Source organism: Alligator mississippiensis, chromosome 1 (assembly GCF_030867095.1).
Source record: "Alligator mississippiensis isolate rAllMis1 chromosome 1, rAllMis1, whole genome shotgun sequence".
NCBI lineage: Eukaryota > Metazoa > Chordata > Crocodylia > Alligatoridae > Alligator > Alligator mississippiensis.
The window spans coordinates 217,301,193-217,314,265 of NC_081824.1; the positions used below are offsets into that span (position 1 = coordinate 217,301,193).

The following is a 13,073-nucleotide window of genomic DNA, read 5'->3' on the forward strand; positions in this document are numbered from 1 at the left end:
AATACAGGCCCAATCCCCCCAAAAAAGAAAAAGAGAAACCCTAATGACTAATTTTCTGAAAGCAAGAATTTTTGTGGGTGATATCTTTTATTGGACCACTTGCATGGTTGGAACAGACACAGGTAAGCTTTTCGGTATCACAGTACCCTTCCTCATATATCAATGTACATCACTTCCTCTGGCAAGTGAAAGAGATTTCATTATGGGTCAGACTGACCATGTTTACTCCTGTCTAGGCACGATCCAGCTGTGCCACCTGAGGTAGAACTCAAACTTCCCTTTTACTGAAGAGGACAAATGTAACGCAAACTTTCATGGTGCAGAGTACCCTCACCTGGTGGCAGGATAGATTTGCTGACTGGTGTGAAGGCTAATGGAGACACAGCTCCATCCTCTCACTGCTCATTTGCTTGCAGGGGTGAAAAAAGACTGACAGTCCCTGCAGTTTAACTGATCAGCACATTTCTATTGTAGATAAAATTAGAATTCGAAGCACTGTTTCTTGTTTGGTAATGGGTGATAAAATAAAACTGCTATTCAGGGAGGCAGATCTCCTAGGGAAGAGACCTGAAGGAGGGAAAAAAAGAAATATGAACTTTGAAGCTGGGTTATAAACAGTGAAAGGAAACTGAAAACAATTAGGTCGTTCCTTCTAATACTGGATGAATGTCAGTTCGTGCTTTACCAGTTAAATATCCTAGGTTTTAAGTAATCCTTAACAGATGCTAGATTTACTATATTAGTTTCACAGCGTTGATAACTGTGAAGATGATCTTCTCCCTGGTGTGTATGTGTGTGTGTACATGCACGTCCACACCCAGTGGCTCTTCAAGCAGTTAATAACGGACTGATTTTCATTTGTTTAGTTGTTATAGCAGATAAATGGAATAATGCACTGTAGACATTTTTTTGTAGTTCCTATTAAACCATTTATAAATACCAGGCTCACATGCAGTCTGTTGTAGAAGAGGAATTGTTTCCATAAATACAGCACTGCCTGTTAATCATTCTGGGCCTTTACGTTTGACTCAGCCTGTTGACTCTGAGTCAATGGATATAGCCATTGAGGCATGAGCTGGTCTTCCTGAATAAAAACCTGTGGATACAGGGTACTTGAAGGTTGGGAGAGGTGGGGAATATTGGTAGGTTTCTGTCATCAAACTCCATTTAAGTTGTTCTATGAGGGGAGAAGTGATTTGATCCTTCAGCTGCCATTTTAATGGGCTGTGAGTCCAGTCCCCAAAGCAGAGATCCAGCTAGAGACACAGACCCATGGGAGGAAGGAAGCCCTCTGACTCAGTGTCAGCTCATAATCCCTAACACTGTTCCTTGCTCTCTTCAGCAGTGTGGCTTCAAGGCAGTTAAATTGTCAGGCACTCTCTGGTTCACCACTGCTACTATAATTCCTTCCAAAAGGTTCTTTTTGCATTAATGCTCCAAGCTCATGGCTTGCTTCTACTCAGGAGGCACCTTTCTGTTCAATCCTTTCAACCTTCATGGTCTGGGCAAAAAGTACCTTTCACTCACATGTGTTATCAGACACAGGCATTCCTCACATTGGCCCTGGCAGAAGGGCTCTCCTCTTATCTGCTTTCATGGAATACCATATTTTTTCACATAGAACACACACATTTTTACTCAAACCAATTGGGAAAAATTGGGGTGTTCATTATATGCAAGATCGCCACGGGCCTGGAAATTTGGTGGCAGGGAAGCAGTGGCAGCCTTAACTTGCCATGGCTCCCAGAGCGGGTCTGTGAGCCATGTCAATTGAGTGCCACTGCTTCCTTCCCAAATCTCTGAATCTGTAGTGAGCTTCCCAACTGGATGACATTGCCTCTCAGGCCCCTGCATTGGTCCCTCACCAAAAGATGAACATTTTTCATCATGGTGCCTTTCAAAACCAGTGTACATCATATTCATGGGTGTGCACTATGTGAGAAAATATGGTAGATAGCAAGGCTTTTATTTACACAAAGTAGGGCAGCTTTGCACCTTATAGACTAACTAAATCAAAGTTGGATAGCATGAGTTTTCTTGAGTATAAGGTTACTTCATCAGATGCTGTGATAATCATTTATGCGATCATCCCTGGGCTTCTTCATTAATATTGTATTCCTGCAAATGAGACAATTCACACCTCTCAAAACCAATTTTGAACTCAGGCAGATGCTGCTTCATTGGTGACACATATTTGAGCTGTTCTTTGCAACTGTAATAGCTAGAGACTTATTTTGGCTTTTTGATAAGAGCTGTGGTTTTTGTAGTGGAGAATGACAGCTTGAGAAAAGCCCTAGTATGTTGTTCTCTCACACAGGTTCCTGATCCAAGACCTGGTCCATGACACACACACTGCCCAGGGAGGGGTCTGTGGAAATGGGGGACGGCACCAGCAGGATAGCCAACTCGTGCTTCCCTTTGTGAAGGCCACTAGTGCAATTATGGCAGGGCAAGTGGGGCACCAGTCCTGATATAGAGAGGGGCACCAGAAGCATCCTACAGCACTCCTCACTTCCACTCTCTGGCTTTCAACAGAATCTCTGCCCAGGGCACTGAAATTCCTAGATATACCTGTGCAGAGAGGTGATATCCAAGCACAGAAGGCATGCCCTAGTTTTTTTGTTTTAGGATGTGATCCTACTTATGTACCCAGAACACAAGGATATAGGATTAGGAGGGACCTCCTGGGCCACTGAGCCCAACCTCCTGCATTGTAGGAAACCATTTACTGTAAAAGTTGTAAAAATTGTCTATTCAAGCTCTTCAGATTCACCACAGGTACTGTCAGAAACCAATCCCACACTTCTGACCAGAGAACAAGCACCAAGTCAGTCCTCCACCATGCCATAGTTCATGACAGAAGGCAGAATGTCAAAGACTTTAGTAATGCTCTTGATGCAGTCTCCCACAACATTCTCACCAGCAATGTAAGGATGCACAGGTTAGGTCAATGGACTGTAAGGTAGATAAAAAACTGGCTAGATTGTTGGGTTCAAAGGGTAGTAATCATTGGCTTGATGTCTAGTTAGCAGCCAGTATCAAGTGGAGTGCTGCAGGGGTCAGTCCTGGGGCTGGTTTTGTTCAGTTTCTTCATCAACAATCTGGAAGATGTGATGGAATGCACCCTCAGCAAGTTTGCGGATAACACCAAGCTGGTGGGAGTAATAAATATGCTGCAGGGTGGATGAGGATTCAGAGAGACCTCAACAAATTGGAGAATTGGACCAAAAGAAATCTCACATAGTTCAACAAGGACAAGTGCAAAGTCCTGCATTTAGGACAGAACCGTCCCATTCAGCAGTAAAGGTTGGGGACTGGCTGGCTAAGCAGCAGCTGTGCAGAAAAGGACCTGGGGCTTACAGTGGACAATAAGCTGAATATGAGCCAACCGTGTGCTATTGTTGTAATGGCAGCTAACAGCATACTGGGCTGCAATAGTAGGAGTGTTGCCAGCAGATCCAGGGAAGTGATTATTCAGTACTGGTGAGGTCACATCTGGAGTATTGCGTCCAGTTTTGGGCCCCCCACTACAAAAAGGATGTGGACAAACTGGAGAGAGTCCAGCAGAGGGCAAATAAAATAGTTAGGGAGTTGGGGTACGTGACTTCTGAGAAGAGGCAGAGGGACCTGGGCTTATTTAGTCTGGAGAAGAGAAAACTGAGAGGGGATTTAATAGCAGCCTTCAACTACCTGAAGGGCAGTTCCAAACATGATGCCTCTGTGCCCTGCCTCTAGATCTGATTATCTGCTGCTGACCCTGCTTGGACTTTGGCCTCAGCCTAAGTCTTGTGTCTTGGTCTGTATAGCCTTGGCTTAGACTCTGATCTCTGGCTTTGACCTTAACTACTTCCTGGACATCTGCTAATGGCTTGTGCAAACCACCAGGTGGACCGCCTAATGGCCTACACCTCAAATATTAGACAGTGACAGACCATCTTATGAAAAGCAAACCTGCCCCCCACATACCAAAAAAGTACAAAGCACTCCATGGGAGACAACCAGAGGAGTCAAAGGCATTGCCAGTGTCTAGACACGGTAATGGCAGAGAAAGTATTAGATTAATATACGCTCAGATGATTCTAGGAAGAAGACCAGGTCCCCCAATCAAGAGGAAGGATTGCTTCCTTCCTCCTTCCTTCCCTCCCTTCCTCCCTCAAGTCCTTACTAATTTGAACTGGGGGAGAAAGAAATCCTTCCTGACCCCACATCTGTTGCTTGGCTTGATCCCATGAGGAAGGGCAAGGCATTCCAGCCAGGTACTTAAGAGTACTTAAGGTATTTCAAAGTACAGGTAGGAGCATCAGTGCACCCTAATAAAACTTTGGTCCCCAATTGGGTCCAATGCCCAACTTCTCCACATCAATCTTCTAGGTCTCATAATTGTTGATCCAGGATGGAGATTGATTAGACACATGATTCAACATCCTTTGCAGAGGGAAGGCTTTGTTTAGTAATTTGTTTGGCTTTCCAAAAATAAAGCAAGGGGGAAAGACTAGGAATTACTTTGGCTGGGTTTTTTTCATGACCCATATGGTGACAGAAAACCCCGCACCAGCTTCTCAAAAGGAAGAGTGAGAATAAAAGGAAAAAAGAGAAAAATGACTTACCTTTCTGAAGTAGGAAGGGAATGCCTTGGTGAAAAAAGAGCTATGAAGAAATAAGGAAGCCTACATACTTTTGAATGTGTGTCTGAATCTCTCAGATAGACTCAGATAAATTAAAGGTTCAAGACCTTCCTAAAAATTTAACCCTGCAAAAAATCCCAAGCAACACCAATGGAAAAACCCTAGAGTTCATCTTAAATGCATGTCAGATATTGGACTGTTGGTCAGATTAATTACTATGTGTATGAGAATCCTGAATTTTAATACAGTCAGATCAATATATACTGTACCTTGCCAAAACTTAGTGTTTGCATTTGTGTTAAAACGCTAGGAAAAACAAAGTTTTCCTTTGCACTGATACATTGTTAATTGCTTATAAACACCTTCATTAATTTATATTTTAAGTATTTTGAGACCCTGGGAAGGAAGTTGTTATAATAATGTTTTACTTTTCTATTTAGATACCAAGATGACCTTCAGCAGTAAAGTTTCTTTGTCTCTGCTACTGGTGTCAGGACCTTCCAAGGACAAAAACACTTGAACCATCTTTCGTCTCAATATCGTCTTTCAGGCTGGCAGGACAAGGATGACTGGCCTTTCATTTAGTGAGAACAGACAGCTAGGACTGTATCATGTGCTCCTCTTCCATTATCCTGAAGCAGCATTCTAGGTCATATCTCAGGGTGATTTTCTAGAGGGGAGCCATATCTGAAAATGGTGGGAGAAAGAGCCAAGAGGTGATTTTAGATTAATTACCACATCACTTGAAATTAGCTTGGTTTGGCATGAGTCTATTCAAAGAGGAAAAGACTTGTCTGCACCTGACCAAAACTACTTGGGTGGCTTCTTATTATCAATATATGTGCATATTTAAAAGATGCTATGCTATTGTTAAGTTAGTGCAGTAGGACAATTAGGAAATGTTTGCTGCACTTTAACAAAGCTTGGCCACTCACAAATTGTTATATAGATTTTTGTAGAACGGAAACAATTTGGGGGATGGGGCCTAACTTTGGAACAACAGTCTCATGTTACAAATATAATCAGATTTTTGTGATGTGTTCAGGAAACCCAGATGCAAACTGAGTGCCTGAAAATCAGCTTTGTGAGAAAGGACTTGTGGAACTGTAAGGCCTGTATTGCTTACTGCAGGAGAGGGCAGCAGATAACATATATGCTCCTTGACCATCACTGATGCGTTATTAACTTATTATTGAATAGCCCTGATACTTAGAGCTTTCGTTGTAAATGGGCAATGCTGGGATGGGAAATGATTAAATTACGTTTCCTCTCCATGCAAAGAATCTTCAAGGTAGATCCCCATTCAGGTCCACACAAAAAGCAGTATTGCTGAGCTGGCATCAAGAGCTACATTTATGCCAATTCAGTGGTTACAATACATTGTGTTAGAAGGGTGGCAGCCGCTGACTTCAGCAGTTGCTGTTTTGTGAGGGCTATGTAGCCATTTAATTGTACGCTCATTGTTGTAAATTTGACATTTAGTCAGATTAAAGGAAACAAAACCCCAAAAGCAAACCACCTAAGGTTCAAATATTATCACCTCCTGGGTTTTGCTCACACGTCTGTTTCCAAGTGTGATATTTTTCTAGAGTTGCTGCATGAAAGACCCACGCAAACATCAGAAGTAAATGGGGGACTGACTGACTTTGAGAAATAGCAGGAGTATGTAAAGTGTTGTAGCAAAGGAAAATTATTTTCTTCTAAACTATTTCAAGTGTAGTCATCTGAGCTATGTCACTTGTAAAAGCTACTCAGAAATCTTCAGGAAACGTGCTCTTTTCTTATTGTGTTGCCCAGATAATCAACTTCCCTCCAACAACAAAAGCTCTCCTTTTAAGAATCAGGTTGCTTTTGAAATCAGCAGGGGGCGCTTTATCGTTAAACCAAATTAGGTCATCTGTACTGCCAAGTATCCAGACACAAACATCCAGACACAAGCTTACTGCAAGCTAGTCTCCATAAAACCCAGCAGCAAAATGTTCACTAGCAGAGATAAAAATGGAGTATCATTCATCTTCTGATGCTTTTGCCTTACTCTAAGATGGGGTATGACATGTTATTAAAACAACAAACAAGGCTCAGAGATCACACCTTAGCAAGTGTGGAAATGGAAATGGTTACTTATTTCTCCAGATCTGTGGAGTTTGAATGCTGCATTTATTTTATAGGAATTTTCTTCCCATCTCACTACTGGTATCATTTTACTGCAGTTGGGCATTTCAGAGACCTGGTGTCTATACTCTTGCAAGGAACACTTACAGCTGCATGCCTGGTTCTGAATTTCTCTATCTCTTGCCCCAGAAGAGGAAATAGGCTTGTTTTCATGTGATTGACAAGCAGCGGAACTTGTGAAAGTGACACGGGTATAGAAACGGCAACCCACAGAGCCTTTTCTCTCAGATTGGTTGTAGCTACCAGCGTGATCAGGACCCAGAGAAGTTTTACCCTGGATATGGAGCGAGAACCAAGGCGAATAAGGGAAGGATACTTGGTTAAGAAGGTAAGCGAGCAAACTGGATTAGAGCTGACATGAGCTGGACCAGCTGGGAATTTAACATCTTTTGTAAAAAGATTTTCTGCATTTTTTGTAAGAAAACTAGAAAGAAAAAACAATTCCCTGAGTAAAGCATTAAGGTTAATTTAGTTCTGTTTATTTTTAAAATGTATATACACTTGGTAGTAATGATAGCTTCTTGGACCACTATAAAAAAATGCAAACATATTTTCTATTTATTCCAGAGCACTCTACAGTAAAAAGGCTTTTTCCCTCTTTTTTTGCGGGTGGGTGGGAGGGAGAGGGCAGAAGGGAAGAGAAAGGGAGGAAGATCAAAGAAAATTTGCTGAAATTGGCACAGAGTATCCTATTGAACCTGAATAAAAGGTTTATTTGTGAAGCTTTTTGAGGTTTAGATAGAGTGTGAATTTGATCCTATCTCAATGTATGGGGTGTGAGGTGCAGCCTTTACACAGCTCTTGAGTGGAAATAATAGCTGTTGGTTTCCTGTAGTTTAAGCAGGAGCTTTTGGCTATAGGACCCATATAAGTGTGCAAGGGAATATAGTTTCTCTTAAAAGTTAGTGAAAGAGAGCTGTGGTATTTCTGAATGCCAAGTCAACAGGGTTGCATCACTGCCTGTGTGTATTCCCTTATATCACTTTGGATACTTTCTCTGTTTAGATATTTCTAGCTGGGCAGCCACTGTGGGCATGTACACAGGTAAAGGCAGACTGTCAAGGAGGCACTCCATGGTGCTTTACACAAAGCGCCATGAGTTAGAACACCATTGAACCCACCAGATGTTTGCCTGTTGGGTTGTGGGGAGCTTAGAGCCTAGCCCAGGAGGCTGCCAGACCACCCCTCTCCCCAACCCTGCCACCGCCACCAAGTGACAACCATCAGCTGTAGCAGGGGGGGGGATGGATAGAGCTCCTCCGCTGCATAGGCCCCCTCAACTACCCTTGCTGGGGTCTTCGGGGAGCTGGCTGTGCCTGCATGGTGAGGGAGGGCTTTGTTCCCACCCCCCATGTGTATCTTGACAGTGGCAGAGGCTTCCATGCCTGGATCTGGGATGGAGGGGAGGGGGCAGGGCCACCCTGCTTTGCAGGCCCAGCCCAGCTCCCCCCAAGACCTCAGCAGGGGTAGCTAGGCTGGGCCTGTGGGGCAGGGGGTCTCCATTTCCCTCCCCCCCTGCCCTAACTCTAGTTGGAGCAGCCTCTGTCACTTGGCTCAGCTCTACCTAAGACCCCAGCAGGGGTAGCTGGCGGGGCATGCATGGTAGGGGAGCTCCCTTCCCCCTCACCCCACTCTCTCCACCATTGCAAAGGGAGGAGATGGAGGCTTTTTGTCTTCTCCCTGTGACAGCCCCAGGAGCTGGGCGGTGCTGGTGCTTACCTGTGCAAGCACCAGCCCAGCCTGCAAAACTACATGGAATGTGGCTGGAATCAGCCAAAAATAACCCTTGCAGGGAATCTATACACATCTTCCCTATGGTGCTCTGCCTTAGAGTGCCCATTTGATAACACATCAGATGAGGGTTACATTTTCACACAATTAGTTATTTTAAAAGCACTCTCCAGCTGTGTATATTTTTTATGTTACAGCTGGAGAGTGCTTTTGGGGGACCTCATCACATGAAAAATGTAACTTCTGATGGCATTCTTTGGCACATTGTTGCTTTGTAACCCTTACATCTTCTGCAGACACGTATGGAAGTTTGAGATGCTGGGAAATGGGTTGCATGCTAGAGCAGCCCCTGAGAATTCTCCGTTTTCTTAATAAATGACCCTTACTATGGTACTGGGTGACAGTGTTGCTTCAGAGAGACAGAGATTGCAGCCAGAGACAGCTCCTGAAGTAAATAAATAGGACTTACCTGTGTCCTATTTAGGTATCAATGACATGACAAAGGGACTACCAAAAGTCCACAACTGAAGATCTTAAGTTGATGGAGTCTTAAGCTTAGTCCTCATAAAACTTTGAGGCAAGAAGCACAGATTAGCTATCTAAACTCTGACACCCACCCAAGATTTTTTTAGTTTGAGGCTTTTCAATACAGAATGAATATAAACATCTGCCTCTTCAAAGGAAAACGAGCAGGTTTCATAGCCAAAACTGAATACAAAGCATGCAGACCATTCTCTACTACCCTTCTCCGCTCTGCTTTTTAGAGGCTATGGACACGTTTGTTATCTCAGGCTGGTTTGGTTGACTTTGATAATTATTAATGCCCACTGAAGGTCTGGTCTGATGTCTTTGTTTGATAGGATTTATATTGTAAAGTTCTGCCATGTAAGCACAGGGGAATTCTTCATTTTCTAGTAATGCAGTAGTATCAATGTAAAAGAAAGGAGAAGTTCAATTGTAGGGAAGTTATAGGCAGCTGCTAAGTAAAGTGTTCTTAAAGCTGTTAGCCACAGGTGGCAGAAGGCCAGGGCTAACAGGGCTTAGCCCCCCACAAATGTAGGGCAGCAGGTAGGACTTCAGGGCAGCTTGGCTTTGGGCAGCTGCAGCAGAAGTGGGGAGGGGCATGCATGCAGCCAGGATCACAGCCCCACATGTGAATCACTGCCCAGCACCAGCAGGCAAGTATCAGTCTACTCTGTGAAGTGAAAGGGGTTTGTGGGGGGGAGGGGCAGATTGAGGCCCCTGCAGTGAGGGTGGGAGTGGGGCAAAGGCAGGGACAGGGGTTGGGGTGAATGGGGCCCAAGCTGGGCTGGGTCACGGGATGCTCAGAGCCTGGGAGGCTTGTCTGAGCATGCAGCAGGGCTCCCACCTCTGTGCACACCTTGGGGGAGGTCCAGGGGGCATGTGCCCCCTGATCTATGCACGGGACAGAGGTAAGGTGCTTTTGTGCACTGGGCTCTGTGCCATGGTGCTGCAGCCTCCAGAGCTGTGCATGCCACTGTTGGGCTGTGCCATGTCCCCTGCCCACCCAGCTGTGGGATGCACATGGCATCATGGAGCTCCAGAGGTAGCAGCAGTGGAGCCCAGAGCCCAGCACATACCAGCAGCCCACCTCTGCCCCATGCACAGGTTGGAGTGAGGGGGAGCACATGCCCCCTGGGCCTCCCCAGAGGTGCGCACAGTGGTGGGAGCTCCACTGAGCTCCTGGATGAGCTGCCCAGGCTCCAACCCTCTCACTACCCACCCTAGCCCCAGGGCCCTATTCACTCCAGCCCCTGTCCCTGTCTCTGCCCCACTCCCTCCCTCACTGCAGGGTCCTTGATCTGCCATGGCCCTTCCCCTGCTGTGCGGGGGTGGATAGTGTGTGCACGCATGCATGCGTGCACTCAATACCCCCCAAAAATAATTTTTCTCCCTCTGCCTATGCTGTTAGCTGTCCTACAAAGATATTTGGGGAACATCCATCTTGGCTATGCTCTTGGGCTAACTGAAAGAATCTCCTTCAGATATCAAGAGATGTTGAGCCAAATCTTGCCTGCTTTTTTTAGCTAGGTAGTCCTAGGCATGGAGTTTTTGGATTCCTCTGGGTTTCCTGATGATGGAGTAGAGCCTGTCATTCTTCTTCATGCTAAACGGCTTGTTTTGCAAATGTTTTATGTGGGTAAAGCATAGCCATATGTGGCCCTCAGGAGTGTTATGGCTCTTTAGGTATATGCAAAAGAGCAGGAAATGGTGCTGTATTGATCCAAGATATAAGAGTGAACATAGGCCACAAAAAGTCAGTGTTCTTGGCTCTGTACCCTAATTTGACTCCCCTCCCTCCCCTTAAATTTCAGTCAGCAGATAATCTTGTAAACTATTCTTCATTATTTCTAAGTCAAGCCAGGATGTGGTATGTGCTTTGCTTATTTTTGGAGTAGCTCTGTGGGGTATTTTTGGGGTAGCTCTTTTCAATTTTTATGAATGCTTTATATCCTGTATTATAGCTAGCCATTTACATGGGAATTTACATTTTTGAATAATGGTTTCCAGTTCCAGGAACATACCACTTCAAATGACCACATGAGGAAGCAATCCCTGTTGTCAGTAGGTACAGGAAGTTCCATAACTAGTTCTTCCCCCACTCTAGAACTTCAGGTTTGATTCAGAAAAAAAGCTTTTTTAAGGGGAAGAGCAAAATGGGATGGAGAAGATATCCTCTGAATGCCTTGTTTAAAAAAGAATCCTAAAGAATTTCCTGCCCAATCAGCTGTCACTGACACATGGCATTTAAATGTGGCAGCACAGCATGCAGCTGTCAGGCGTAATGAAGTGAAACAAACCACTTTGTGAGAGCAGCTGGGACTCCTTGCCTCAGTCTGCTCATTTGGCAGCACAAAGAAGGTAAGAGTGTGCACTGAGGGACTGCCTGATACAGGTGAGATCTCTGTACTGGCGTCTGTCTGTGGTAGTGAATTGAGCGCTCTCACTCATGGCACTTTACAGAAAGTGACATGAGTTAGAGCAGCCCCCTCAACCCAACAGACATTTGATGTTTGGTTGAGGAGGGGAGGGTAGGATCAAGCTCCACTTAGGAACTGATTGAGCAGAAAGAGGTTGCTTGCCTGTAGTCTCTCTCCCCTAGCTGTGCCCACCTGCTGCCCCCACCTCCTATGCATCTGCAGGATGGGAGGGGGGAGAAGGAAAGGGAGTGAGCTCAGGGCTGGGGTTTGCCCAGCTTGAGCTGGAGGAGAAGTGGGCTGGAGGGGGTGGTGGTTACAAGGTGGGGGTGCTTCAATCCACCCCCGCCCTCAGATTGGGAAAACACCAGCCTGTAGCTCACTCCCCTTCCTTCTCTCCCACATCCCGCAGATAGCACCAGGGGTGGGGCTGGGCTTCATTAGCCCAGCTCTGATCACGTACAGGGACTGACGAGTTAGTAAATGCATGCTTCTTTGGAGCACTTTCATCTGAACCCTCATAAGATAAGGGTTAATCTGCCACGTGATCAGGTACTTTTAAAGTGCTCTGCAGCCATGTACTTCTATCAGGGCACAGCTGTAGAGTCTTTTCAGGGGGCCAATTGCATGACAAATGCCACTTCTGTCAGTGCCTCCATGGCTGTACTACATGCAGCAAGTTACACTCTCATCATCAAGGAGACTAAAGCTAGCATTTTCCAGAGTGGCCTCTGATTTAGTGCGCTTAGTTGTTGGGTGTTTGTCTTTGGCTTTTCAAAAGAATGCACAGCCCTCCTGAAAATCATCCTTTTATGCTTCACAGAGACTCAGGCATCTGCACTTAGTAGCCAATTTTGAAAATTTGGCAAGTAGATTATGCTACACAACCCATCCTGCCAATGTGATGGTGTGATAGGTGCCTGAGAAATTTTAGGGTCTACCATAATTGCTAGATATCACCTGATCTTGCACCTCTGAAGTCAATGACAGGTGCCATGTGCCATGGATTTCACTGTGTACAGGATGTATTCCCAAATGTCAATTATCAAACCACATCTAGTGCTTGTACCTTAGTAATTGGAAGAAGAGCTTTGTAAGCTAAATTTAAAAGGCAAATATACCTTTTCAGGCTGGGCAAATACTTGACCCTTCTAGCCCTCTATCATTCTTAACATGTTTGGATGGTAATGTCTTTTTCATGGGCTTTTAGGTAAAACAAAATGGCAACATTATGCAAAAATTAAGCAATATGAATATGAATATTTTATATCTGTTTCAATGAAAATGATAGTGCCTACATTTTCAACCTTGGATGACTTAATGCTAGCACCTAAATCAATATACAGGAACTGGATTTTTCAGAGATGTTGAATGGCTGTGCCTCCCATCAGCAGTATTGGGAATTGTGGATTTACAGAATCCCTGAAAGTCTATCTCTATAGGGTTTGTGACGTGCTGAACACTCTTAACTGTCACTGACTTCAGTATCTCTATTGTTTGGATCTGCCACCTAAACATGGTGGTAGATGTTCAGTTTAGATGCTCAATTTCAAATAATATTCAAAATGTCTAGGTATTTCCACATACAGCATCTTAAGAAAGACTA

The 13,073-nt window shown here is 44.7% G+C and overlaps 1 protein-coding gene across 1 annotated transcript in view; it reads left to right on the forward strand.

Annotated features, from left to right (window-relative positions):
- Positions 1 to 13,073, forward strand: part of PLEK (pleckstrin) — a 35,908-nt gene that overhangs the window by 7,399 nt on the left and 15,436 nt on the right. The window contains exons 2-3 of the mRNA XM_019500775.2: positions 5,066 to 5,341; positions 6,836 to 7,125. Of these exons, the coding sequence (XP_019356320.1) occupies positions 7,078 to 7,125 (48 nt within the window). The 5' untranslated portion in view covers positions 5,066 to 5,341; positions 6,836 to 7,077. The remainder of the gene's footprint in view (positions 1 to 5,065; positions 5,342 to 6,835; positions 7,126 to 13,073) is intronic.